Below are 13516 nucleotides of genomic sequence, written 5' to 3' on the forward strand. Positions count from 1 at the left end.
ATTATCCACAACTAGCAAGAAAAGAAAAGGAGACAGCAGGTCACTTCGATTTATTATTAATGAGGTTGGAGTATTCAACTATTCTAACTCCCTCCTGCTTGCAGGCTCTATAATCCTCAAAGGCCTCATTTGCAATGAGGGTTTAGTCTATGATTTGCTTGCTAGCTGAAACCACCTTGGGAATTTGACTTGTCTTAGGAAGAACCTTTCTCAGCCTGTTAGATAACACCTTGGAAATGATTATATTCACGCTGGTATAGATTAATAGGATTAAAATCCCTAAGATTCCTAGTCCTTTCCTTCTTATGTATGAAGCATCAATAAATTATTTAGACGTGAAAAAGTAAAGCATGAATGAATAATAAAATAATGAAAAGTTTTATAAACTAGAGATTTTGTAAGAGAGCGTTTGAGATATGTTTTTCAGTATCTTTATAAAAAATTTAAATAAACCAGTGTGTCTCACTTCTTTGAAATGAGGTCCTCTACGAGGGCCTTTTTCAGGAGTGTTCCTAGTCGTGCATTTCAAAATGATTGTTTTAAATATTTTTGAGACTCAATGAGGTTTGTCTGGGGAATCGACCAGGAAAAAGATTCTTATGAAAACTCTAGTTAATTGGATCTAAGAACCCTTATGGTTATACAAACTCTTAGATCGAAAATGCTAAAAACTCTCAAATCAAATTGAAATCCAAGATTACAAAGAAACTCTGATACTAAATGATAAGGTGACCATAATTCTCAGTCTAATGATACGAGCTCTTATTGAAGCAAGAACTCTTGAATCAAACAAATTAGCACCTCCTTATACAAATTTAAAAAATCAATTCAAGGAAAGTAAGAACCAAATTATCTTGTTATTCAAATATCTCAAACTTGTTTAAGATTTGAATCACTTCACAAGTAATATTAATCTAGTCATGTTTGAATGGCTACATTTTAATGAAACTTAACTGTCTTAGAGTTCATTGAGTTCATCATAAATGAACTTTGGCTACATGATCACATGCTTAAGCATCTTGTTTGAGTTTTGATTTATTTCTTAAGCCTAGTTTGCTTGTTTGTGTTAAAAGAATGCTATTATCCATTGGATTGCAAACAATCTTGGCTTCTCTCTTTAAAATTTGTGAAGAAAAAAAATGAGTGGAAACACAGGTGACCTAAATTTCTTTGAGGGTTGGTATACATGTGAGAGTGTTGTGAGGTTCTTTTTTGGTATTTTTCTTAACTTGTTTTTGTAAGAAAGTTTGACAAATAGATTTCGAGTACGAAACCTCTTGAAAAAGTGGAGAATGATATGAATGAAGACGACTTTATCACGTGTCTAAGATTTCACTAAAATTAAGTTGCATTAAATGCACTCAGACTTCATTCATGACAAACCAAAGTTAAACTGAAGTTAGAGTCGAGTAACATTGAAGTTAAACTCAAGTTGCAATTAACGAACTCAAGTGAAACCAAGATCACATGAAAGAAGAATCAAACTTCATATATACTAACAGAGTTTCAAACCAATTTAAATGAGACTTCATTTGTTTTTAGATGTTTATAAATTCTTGGGTGGCTGATTGTAATCTCTTATTTTTATTTTTGGATTTATGGTGTATTTTAAATATATTTTCAGGTTATAGTCATAAAGTTTTAACACGATTTCATTTTGAGGCTATATAAAGCCTTATGATTTTTCTTTTTAGCTCAAAGAATTCTGTACCGTTTAAACTGTATGAGTTGTTTTCAAATTCGTTTGGGAACTTTCAAGTTTTAGATCTAAAGGTGTTTATTTCTTAGCATGGTTGTTAGTCCTGTTCCCTGGAGATGGAAAGTCTTATGCACATGGCTCAATGTACTTGCATTGAATATGTAGGCTTTATTGTTTCCTATTTCCAGTGGTTATTTTCTTGGAACAATTTTAACATTTGCTACAATCCAATTATGCTTAGAGTTTGCATTTTAAAGAAATCTTCAATAAACTTGCCCGTTTTTAGTTTGCAGAGAGCCAACCTGGTGGCTACATTTACTCTGGAGAAAGTACACAAATCTTTCTAATGAGCAGATCTGCAGTTTCAGTTTCAACTCATTCTGATGGAGGTATTAAAATTCTTCTAATGAGCTGATTTATGATACTGAGTTAACTTTCTACGTTCAATCCCAGAAATTAATGTTTACGTACGAGGAAACGTCATTAAATATGCAAGAATATGAATCGAATTGAATTAAAACGAGCATACGATGATGATGATACTGAGATTTTTTTACAACTCTGAGCATTGTGTTCATTTTCAGGCAATTTCGAGTGAATGCGACCCATTTATGTTTATTTCATGTCATACTTAGAAATTTTTTATTTGACTAGCAAGAATAAAGTTTCGGTTTCGGTTTGCCAATCCAAAAATGGTTTAGAGAAAATGACCCCAATTATAATTTCAAAAGTCGATGGTTCAATCATCTATGTGAAATGACTAGCAGACCAGAGGACTACCAAGAGTAAGAGCCAAATAGTAGTGAGACAAATATGTTAGTGGTACCCAAGTTGATCGGGGAACTCAGGATTATCGAGAATGAAAGTAAAAAAGCAACGACAAGATGGAAGTAAATTCTTTTGATTATAATTCTCTTTGATAGATACTTGATACAAGACAGTCAAACAGGATAGCCATGAAGAACCTATGAACAAACATTTCTTTCATCTCATACCCAATTCATCGTAAGCTGAAGCCTGCTAATGAAGGGGAAGTGGGTTCTGATCAACCTGTGCTTATGGAAAATTAGCACACAAATTCATGGCTATGAAACCTCTGCACTTTTAGCATAGAACACATAAATCATCTAAGCAGAGCCCTTACAACATCTTCCCCCTTCTCAAGACATTTATAATGAAATGTAAACCAAGTAGAACTCATGCAAGTCAAGTATAAAGGCTTCAGAATCAATTACAAATAGGAAGAAATCAATCAAACACAAAGTAGAAGTTTCCCATTGATCCAGGGCATCAATAAGTGGCAAGTCAACAAATTGTATAACAATTACAAATAACAAGAGCGAGCATTTGCGATCCAATAGAGTATGTTATGAATAAGCTAAACTGTGCAACAACATTATGAAGAAATAAAAATGCTTTACCGTGCCAACCCTCCCTCTAGTTAGAACAGATTTGTGTAATTTGCAATGCTAATGCCTATATCGGCACATATCTCTTAACTGCCTGCTTTCCCGCAACTGCAGCTGCAGCAGCAATCCCTCCAATGGCACCGGCGATAGCGGCTGACCTCGGCCCGGAAGCCGCCTTGTAAAGTGCACCAGTCCCCAATCCGGCGACAATACTGTTCAAAACATCATCAGTACCTCTCAAATGGATAACCCCACTTTCCAAACCAGCAAAAATCAAGCCAAGAATCCCAAGAGAGTTCCCAGCCCTCCGACCAAGCTGGCCCCCAGAATTGAGAACTCGATTGAGACGGAGCTTCACAGAGTCGCCAGGCTCTGCCGCTCTAAGACCCTGAATAGAGCCTCTGGCGCCGCCGAGAAGGGCGCCGGAGAGGTAGCCAATTCCAGTATAGTACTGGAGATTTTCGCCCCAAGAACGGTGGGGCCTGGCGGCCTCTTCGAAGAAAAGATGCTCGGGGGCGGTGGGAAGCTCGTAGAGCTTTGTGATCGGAACGTGTAGGTCTTGGTAAGGGTGGTAGAAACGGGTATTCTTCCGATCATCACCTGACTTGGAGGAATCTTCCATTGGAGGAGGAAGAAGGGATGATCGAAGGAACAGAAATTAGGGTTTGAATGAGAGTTGAATCAAAAGAGGGGGCTTTGGAACCCGTCTTCAAAAGCTTCAAAGGGTTTATGGGAGGAAGCTTCGTGCGTACCGTAGGGTTTAACGCGGAACGGAGTGCTAAACTAATAAAAATAATAAAATAATAAAATAATAAAATAATGACCAACTTTAATTCGCTTTGGTCTAAAAAAAATAAAAATAAAAATAAAAACAAAAAATTCTTAGGGTATACACATTTACCATGCATGGGGCCAACAAGGCAAGCGGGTGGCCCTCGGGGTGTGCGGGCAGCGTGCGTTGGTGTGGCATGGGGCTTGGCGTGCACGCACTCAAAGTCATGTAGGGCGCACGTGCATGGAGCCAACAAGGCACGTGCGCACGAACAGGAGCCACTAGCACGCGCAAGCAACGACCCACAGAAATTGAGTTGGAGAAATTTTTTAGATCAACCCATAATTTTTGTTTGGTTGGATTGATCTAATAGAATTTGGGTTCTTCATTAATTTACCACTCACACTCACAGTATATGTTACATTAATAATTAATAATTAAAATTTTATGAAACTCAAATATCAAATATTTTTTTGTCACAAGTCAGGTAGGCTACCAATATCAAATATTTTTAACCGACCTTAATTTTAAAAAAAAGAATTAACTCAACCCAATTTTCATAGATGTCGGAGAATTCTCTTAAATACTAATAAAATAAAATAAAATATTATTATTTTAATTAAATATTATATGAGCATATTATTTAATAATGTATTTTACTTAGTTAAAAATATGAGGGAGGTATTTTAGTAGTCGTGTTATGTCGACCCATTGATTTCGATTTACAATAACCTTAAACAACATCGAACTAATAATTTTATTTTGATTCGACTTGAATTTCATATATCTTAATGTTGATGTGGTATGCTGACTAGATTATTTAAATTATGTTATTATTCACAACTATACATTTTACTGTAATATTGAATCTATTAAAAATTTTAATGGTTAAATTATAAATTAATCTCCATATTTTGGAGGGATGTTTGAGTCGATGAGTAGATTTATAAAATCTGAAGTTGCTTACTTTGTGGAGATAATAACGTGTTTGAGTACTAAGTTATTTAGTCCGAGAATAAAAAGTGTAACAACCCAAGTCCACCGCTAATAGATATTGTCCGCTTTGGTCCGTTACATATCGCTATCAGCTTCATGATTTTATGCATTTGTTAAGGAGAGGTTTTCACACCTTTCTAAGAAATGTTTTGTTTCCTTCTCCACATCAATGTTTAAAATGTAGATAGTGACAAAAATTATCGAGGTCTCAATTTCATAGAAATGTATATGAAAATATTCACAGTGTGCAAATGTCAATAGATCTGTAAAAATTATAAAATAAAAAAAATGAAAAAATCAACCCTTATAATTTTTTCTAAATAAATTAAAATGTTTATTATTAACGTGGGAAGATGGAGAGACAGAAAGAGCTCATCGAAAAATGCACGGACTTCAATAGTGAACACGGTTCATTAAATATATAGAAACATGGTTAAAATTGGTGCGGTGGAGTTATTTTAGCCCACACGGCCCCTTACGAAGGTGGTGGACCAAACATCTCTTAAAATGTTTTAATAAGAGCCATATACTCTCATCAATTTGACGATGACATGACATGCATATCGGATAGTGTGTCACATCACTTATTTTTTATTAAACTTCGTACATTATAACAATAATTTTGATTCAAAATATAGGTTAATATATATATAAATTTTTAATAAAAAAACATTTATTTAAAATAAACAAAACCCTAAAGTGGGCTTAGGCCCGAAATGGTTTAGGGTTTAGGGTTTAGGGTTTAGGGTTTTAGGGTTCGGGATTAGGGTTTATTTTATTATTCTTATCCTCTATAGATTAATTTTTGAAAAATTAAAATAAATTATTTTATAGAATGGTTATATTTTGTTTGATTTAATGGCATTATGTTATGGTGAGGGGCCATAAAAGTTGAAATGGAAGGGTACCCCTCTCCCCATTTTTTTGTATATTTTTGGACAAACGGGTGTGCTGGGTAACAACTAATCTTGTATGACATGTCTCTTTCATGTTTTTACAACTCATTGCTGGTTGTTCAATCCATTTAATGATCTTGCTCTTTTCTCTCGTCTTTGTCTTTGTCTCTGTCTCGTTTCTTTGTCTTTCTTTGATTCCTTGAAGTCGGCACCTAATCTGAAGGCATCTGTTTTGAGTTTGATAGGAGATGACTGAGTATCGACTAACTCGGATCAAACTGTTGGATGATGAAAGTCCCACATCGGTTAATTTAGGGAATGATCATGAGTTTATAATCTAAGAATACACTTTTCATTGGTATGAGGCCTTTTGGGGAAGCCCAAAGCAAAGCCATGAGAGCTTACGCTCAAAGTGGACAATATCATACCATTGTGGAGAGTCGTGTTCGTCTAACATGGTATCAGAGCCATGCCCTAAACTTAGCCGTGTCAATAGATTGGCAAATCCTTAAATGTCGAACAAAGGACTCCAAAAGGAGTCGAGCCTCGATTAAGGGGAGGCGTGCTTTGTTCGAGGGGAGGTGTTGGGTGATGAAAGCCCCACATCGGTTAATTTAGGGAATGGTCATGGGTTTATAATCTAAAAATACACTCTCCATTGGTATGAGGTCTTTTGGGGAAGCCCAAAGCAAAGCCATGAGAGCTTACGCTCAAAGTGGACAATATCATACCATTGTGGAGAGTCGTGTTCGTCTAACAGAAACTACATTGATCTCGTAATTTCTGTGTGGGTTGTATGAATGATGCACGCGATACCTTCTGATGATCATTAAGGCAGTTCATCAAACGGAAAATCATCTCTATTGATGATAACTATAATTTTGTCACTATTGGGTCCTCTGAAATCCTTAAGATGTGGGGTCGTATCTTTTAAAATCAGTTACATACATTGTCTCTCGTGTCATCACCGAGTTGTTGGGTGCTTTGTGTTTGTTGGGTGGTTGTCATAGCCTGCATCATTATATAGAATGTCTCCCGTGTCAAGATGTTGTAGTCGGGTTCAACCCTACTGGAGGCACCGCTGGTGGTGATGCCACTAGGTCTATATGACTAACTGATCCTGCACGAAACGAAATCCTCTTTCCCCTACCTCGTCTTCTGGTAGAGAGTTGTCCTTTAGGTGGCATAATATAATTCTTAACATGTCATCAATCATACATAGCGTTTTATAATATACATAAAAAAATCATGGCCATCATTTAACATCATCATTTATTATCTTTCATAGATCATACCACAAAGGCTGCGAAAATCTTCCTTAGCTGACACCATTATCCGTACATGAGACCGTGCATTTATCTAAAAACAATTAAACATGGTTTGAATATTTTAAAGTACTCAATAAGTGACCAGTCCGTTGAAGCAAAAAAATCCAATCACATGTAAAATTGTTCATGATGGGACCTACCTTTTGTGATTATTCTTTGGGTGGTACTTTCTTTTCCAAGTAGGGTTAGATGCATAGTACATCTCTACATACGATTCATACACGCTCGTGACATACAACATGCACGAGGTTCCACATTTTAAATTGTGGTACATGGTTATAATGCACATCATACCTCTATATTTTTCGTGACACAACCTTCTTATGAGACATATATACGTGTGCATGACATATCATTCATAGTTATCGTGCATGACCCATCAAATATCTCATAGGGTACAACGTGAACATGATATCATAACATACATAGATCAATATACATATGTCGTTCCATGACATTATAATTAAAAACATATATAAAGAAGCAAAGCGTCTAACTCTCCTATTTGTTATGAATTAATTGGCTAAAAAGTGGCCTTACTCATCTCCAATTCTCCCAATTATGCCAAAACAACTATGAAACAGTCGAAAATAGGGCTATGAGTCGTGGATAGAGGGGAACAATTAGACTTAGTTGACCGCGAGTCACAAACTGGAGGAGAGACTTTTATACGGGTTAGTATACGGGTTAGCTCCCAAGCCAGCGAATGGGTTAGGCATAGGTTTCTAGACGCGAGTCGAGCCTTGCGTGTAGTGCTAAATCATAATTGGGTTGTAGTGTCTGGGTGTAAGTTGTCGTGGTTATGAAAGGTTATTTTTAGTGTTCGGGATAAACTTTATTCGTTGCTTTAACACAATCGTTAGATGTTAGAAAATTTTCATTGGGAGTAGCAAAAAAAAAAAAAAAAAAATCCATTTTGAGAGAAAATAATTAGCAAAAAAAGACATTAAAATACAAAAAAGTAATAAAAAAAAGAAATTATTCCCTTTTTATTTTCTTTTTCCAATAGGTCAAATCCATCCATCATCTCCCAACATATTAAAAGAAATTAAAAAAAAATTATCAAAATTTTCGAAATCGAACCATTTAAATAAAATTCACAATCGAGCTCTGTATTCTCGGATTAAAATATCTAATTATTATTTTTACTCGGCTACAATATATATTATTATTAATAACTAAAATTTTATAAAATCAAAATATTAAACACATTATTAATATCAGTTACAAACGTTAAATATTTTAAAAAAAAATTTATAATTTGGGTAGAATGGATTTGTAAACCTGTTTTCGTGTACTTTTTTCAATTTCAAAAAAATTCAACCCAAATTATCGAGTGATATAAACGATCGATCTGTAAATGTGTAACGTGATTGGAGGGCGTAGAAAAGGTAAAATAGGCAGGGAAACATGTGAAGATAGCTTAGAGACATAAATAATTGGCCCCAATCTCTGCATGTGTTCACGTGTCTGTGTCATCCAGTTGCCGTTAATTACACCATCATCTCTTCCCCTTCTGCCCTTCTCATTTGCATAGGATTCTACATGGGCCCCACCCCCACCCCTCAATACTCTTTTTTTATTTAATAAATAAATAAATATATAAATTTTACATCACCTTCACCACCACTCGCACTTCACATCGCGTCTCTTTCACCGCAATCCAATAAATATATATATATATAATTCCGGATGAATTGTCAATTTTAGTACTACTTTTTTCAAAAATGACAATTTTACTTTCTATTTTTTATCTCATTTATAAATTTATTTTCAAAATTTATAAATAAAATGAAAATTATCACTTTTAAAATATATATATATATATATATATATATATATATATATATATAAAAGGACTAAATTAGAAATTAAACTACATCATGTAATTTAGTATAATTATTTATGTTTATATTAATGATATCAATAATTTTAATATTGATAATAAAATCTTTTATATATATATATATATATATATATTTATTTATTGTGATGTCCACGTTGGTTGAGGGGAGAACAAAGCACCATTTATAAGGGTGTGGACATATTTCCCTACCAGACGTATTTTAAAGCTTTGAGGGGAAATCTGAAAGAAAAAGTCTAAAGAGACAATATCTGCTAGCAATGAGACTGGGTCGGTATATATATCAACTATCAATATATGTTTATAACAATTTAGATGAACTAATTAATAATTTATTCTCTAATTGAAAAAGGATAAAAATATAAGATATTATAAAAAATATATATATAAATTTAAAAATAGAGACTAAAATAAACAGAAATTTTCAAAAATATTTTCACTTATTAGAATAAAAATAATACCAATATAAAAAAAGTATTTTCATTTTAAATTAAAAATATGTATAAGCTAAAATATATAATAGTAATTTTAATTACATAAATTCCATATTAATCATTTTATAAAAAGAAATTATATAAAAACTATAAATAAATATTTAATTTATAAAGGTGTTCATAGCTTATAAAATAGTATAAAATGTTATTATTAAATATAACATAAATAAATTTCATTAAAATACATTTAATTTCTAATAAATGGACTATTTATTTTAATTTTTTATTAAAAAAAAAACTAAGATGTGTGGCTGTGATTGAGGGATCAAAATTTGTAGGGCCAAAATCATACATATTGTAGGTATATATTAGCTGTTCAAAAAGATATTTTGTACCAGATTTTCATCATATATATATTTTGTAATTTTCTTTAAATATTTTTTTTAATGTCCGAAGATTTTAACGTTTCTTTTAACACATCTGCTTTAACGAGTTAAATTACACTTCAGCTAATAATGAAATAGTTTATTATGAATACGGTGTGTTAAGGATATTCAGTACTAAATTATAGTTTACTATATATACATATGATATTTTATTATAAGACAAATATCATTTTAACCTAAAGAACTCTCGTTAAAAAATGAACTCAACTCAATCCAACAATAATTTTTGTTTTGTTGGGTTGCTTCGGGTTCTTTGGGTCAATTTATTTTGTCAAATTCTCTCTACCCAGAAAGTTATATATCATTATCTTCTCTCAAACTCGGCTTTCAAAATCTCTTTGTCTCGTTTTCTAAAACCTTCTTTTTAAATAGGACGAGAAGCTTGAGTATACGTTATACGACCGTAAGTGACACGAATGCAAACCGACTTAACTCAGTTAATGTTGGAAGTGAGTACCGCATCGAATTTTTCGGGTCATTTAAGATAATTAAACACAAAACATTGGTAAAGTAGTTGTTGCATGCATTGAATACTAAGTCTCTTTGATATGTGTGTGTGTTGTTTTGGAGGGTGAGTTTCAGTTTCTTAGAAAAGGGTGTGTGGGGTATCTCTTTTTGTCTTCCACAACCAGACAAATTGATTCATAAAGAAGATTGAGATCTAGAGAGAGAAGAACAAGAACATATTCATAGTACAGTGGTGTGTGTGTGTGTGTGTGTGTGTTTTCAAGCATTTTAAGAGAGAAGAAGAAGAAGAAGAAGAGCAAATACACTACACAATGTTTGAAGGATCAGTGTCTGAGCAGCTTCATCAATTCTTAACACCAAGAACACCACCACCACAACCACCACCACCGTCGCCGCCACCGCCACCGCCGCCGCCAAATCCTAACTCTCTTCCTCTTCCACTTAATTTTGCTCTTCATTCTCCCAATTTCAACTTCCACCCTTTTGATTCTTACAATTCTACAACTACCCATCAAATTTATCTTCATCATGATCTTTTCCATCAGAAGGACGACGAGACAAGAACGACGACGACTGGGAATTTGCAGGTGGCCATGGATTTGGATGTAGGTAGATCCATCCTGATGGACGATCATCATCACCACCATCATCATCATCGTCAATGGAGCAACGACGAGCTTCTTGCTCTCCTCACAATTAGATCCAACATTGATAATTGCTTCCATGAATCCACCTGGGAACATGTTTCAAGGTCATCAAATTTTTCTTCTTCATGTTTTTTTTTTTTTTTTGTTTTCTAATCATGTTTTTAGTTCTCTTTGCATTTATAATTCTACTAGATTGTTTGTTTTTTTGCTGGGGAAATATGACATTGTGCACGCACAATGAGAAACGGAAGTGGAAAGTTTGTTTCTCATTCTTAACATGGTATCAAAGTATCATTCTTAAAAAAACTGTACTAAATGCAGGCATATATGTCGGTGGGTGCAGGAAGTTGGGCGAGGTGGGTTTTAGAAGAACAGCAGATAAATGCAAAGAGAAATTTGAAGAAGAAACGAGATATTTCAACCACATTAATTATCATCCTCATCACCCTAATCAAGACCGAGATCGAGATCGTGATCATCTCCCCTTAATTCATATCGAAAACGGGAAACCTGACGACGGTAAGGCCGATGTTGTGGTACCAGAAGTCCAAGAAGTCCAAGAAGGATCGAAAAACGACGAAACAATAGCGAGTAAGAAGAGGAAGAGGAAGACGAAGACGAATACGAAGTTCGAATTATTGAAGGGTTATTGTGAGGAAATTGTGAAGAACATGATGATCCAACAAGAGGAAATTCACTCAAAGCTTTTAGATGATATGTTGAAAAGGGAAGAAGAGAAGATAGCTAAAGAGGAATGTTGGAAGAAGCAACAAATGGAGAGGCTACACAAGGAGCTTGAAGTGATGGCATATGAACAAGCCATTGCAAGTGATAGGCAAGCCACAATCATTCAAATTTTGAACCAAATCACAAATTCATCCACTTTTTCATCCTCAAATTCCCAAAAGGAGCTACAAAATTTACTCAAAACATTGAATTATAATCATAATAATGTCCCAAATTCTCCTTCTTCATCATCCTTAATCCAAACCCATTCAAGTCCCAACAAAGAACACCCACAAATTGATCCAAAAAACCCTAAAAACCCTTGTTTATCAACACAAATCCTTGCTCCTCAAGACCCTAATTCCTTGATCAACCATTCAAACCCACCACCATCTTCCCCCACAAGCCCTAAACCTAGAGATGACTTGGGAAAAAGATGGCCAAGAGATGAAGTTTTGGCTCTAGTGAATGTGAGGTGTAGCCTCTACGGCAACGGTGTCAGTGATCGGGATCAGAGCGGTAAAGCGCCGTTGTGGGAGAGGATTTCGCAAGGAATGCTTCAAATGGGTTATAAGAGAAGTGCGAAGAGGTGCAAAGAGAAATGGGAGAATATAAACAAGTACTTCAGAAAAACGAAAGATGTCAATAAGAAGAGATCTCTCGATTCAAGAACTTGCCCTTATTTCCACCAACTTAGTACGTTGTACAATCAAGAAGGTGGGAACCAGCACCCTGGGAAGTGCTCAATCGTGTCATTGGAAAACCGCTCCAACCAGACGGAAATCGTAGAAAACTAGGTGAATTGCAGGTCTAAGACCATTCGAATAATGTGGCTGACAATTTTATTCCGGGATGTAAGTGTTTTGGTTTTGGGAACTTGTGATGAATTTGAGAAATAGAGGCAATGGGTGAGTGGGCTTGTTGGGTGTGTACTTCGTCTGAGCACCGACACAGTCTTTGAGTAATGAGAACCCAAATTTTGGATCACACCCACCCTTCTCTTCTTCCTTAATATATTTTAAAACCAATTCAAAACTTCTATACTCAAAATTTTAGGACTCGAAAAATTAAGAAAAGAATTTAGTCATAGTGGTTCGTTTTTCGAGAACGTGAAGACATCTCCTCGTCCGACTCTCTGCACGAAAATCTCTGCTCATTGTTTTCCATAATATCTGTTAGAAAGTTGCCAATTTAACCGAAGTCATTTAAGTGGATTATTACTATATAATTGATTCTCCCGTTGAGGTGCATTTATCAGATAAGCTTCTCGAGTCACTAGAAAGAGAGGGAAAGACCCTTTACTTCTTCACGCATTTTAGCCATTTTCTCCGTTCTTTAACAGCACACTTTCCACTTCTAGTGTACTTCTGTACCATTGAATCTCTTTTTTAAGTTTAGTCCATAGTGTTTTTTTGTGAGTTAATAAGTTTGACTTAACAAAAAGCAATTTTAGGATAATTGTTTAATAGAATAAGTTTAAGAAAATTATTAGTCTTTTGCTTACTAGAGTGGTTAGTAGTTGCTAACCGCTCACTAGCTAGTCAGGCTAGTGGGACCCTACCTAGAGACATACTGAAAACCATGTTTTTCGAATGCAATGCCCGTCTTCCAAATCAAAAGAAAAATGGACTCATTGGAAAGAAAGATGGAGTGCGGTCCGTAGAGCACATGTAAAGCACAATCAGGTTGATCACGCATGGGATCTCTATCTGTCTCTAGATATCTAAAACTGGAGAGAAATGTGAAGGTAATAGCCTTATGTTATGGCCGCCCCCCCCCCCCCCCCCCCCCCCCCCCCCCCCCCCCCCCCCCCCCCCCCCCCCCCCCCCCC

At 35.0% G+C, this 13516-nt stretch overlaps 2 protein-coding genes across 2 annotated transcripts; one reads left to right on the plus strand and one right to left on the minus strand.

Moving 5' to 3' along the window:
- Positions 1-2937: 2937 nt before the first annotated feature.
- LOC111485524 (mitochondrial import inner membrane translocase subunit TIM23-2-like) lies at positions 2938-3882 on the minus strand. The gene has a single exon (XM_023132453.1). The coding sequence runs from the start codon at positions 3728-3730 to the stop codon at positions 3176-3178; it is 555 nt and encodes a 184-aa protein (XP_022988221.1). The 5' UTR covers positions 3731-3882; the 3' UTR covers positions 2938-3175.
- A 6515-nt stretch (positions 3883-10397) lies between these two features.
- Positions 10398-12674, plus strand: LOC111485421 (trihelix transcription factor GTL2-like). Its single transcript, XM_023132300.1, has 2 exons — positions 10398-11063; positions 11303-12674. The coding sequence occupies exons 1-2, from the start codon at positions 10624-10626 to the stop codon at positions 12480-12482; spliced, it is 1620 nt and encodes a 539-aa protein (XP_022988068.1). The 5' UTR covers positions 10398-10623; the 3' UTR covers positions 12483-12674.
- The last annotated feature ends 842 nt before the right edge of the window (positions 12675-13516 follow it).

Source organism: Cucurbita maxima, unplaced genomic scaffold (genome assembly GCF_002738345.1).
Source record: "Cucurbita maxima cultivar Rimu unplaced genomic scaffold, Cmax_1.0 Cma_Scf00010, whole genome shotgun sequence".
NCBI lineage: Eukaryota > Viridiplantae > Streptophyta > Magnoliopsida > Cucurbitales > Cucurbitaceae > Cucurbita > Cucurbita maxima.

Excerpts from the sequence above, each read along its gene's own strand:
- LOC111485524 (XM_023132453.1), bottom strand. The coding sequence starts at position 3,730 with ATGGAAGATTCCTCCAAGTCAGGTGATGATCGGAAGAATACCCGTTTC.
- LOC111485421 (XM_023132300.1), top strand. The coding sequence starts at position 10,624 with ATGTTTGAAGGATCAGTGTCTGAGCAGCTTCATCAATTCTTAACACCA. Across the intron at positions 11,064-11,302 it reads ACCTGGGAACATGTTTCAAG|GAAGTTGGGCGAGGTGGGTT; the intron begins GTCATCAAATTT and ends CGGTGGGTGCAG.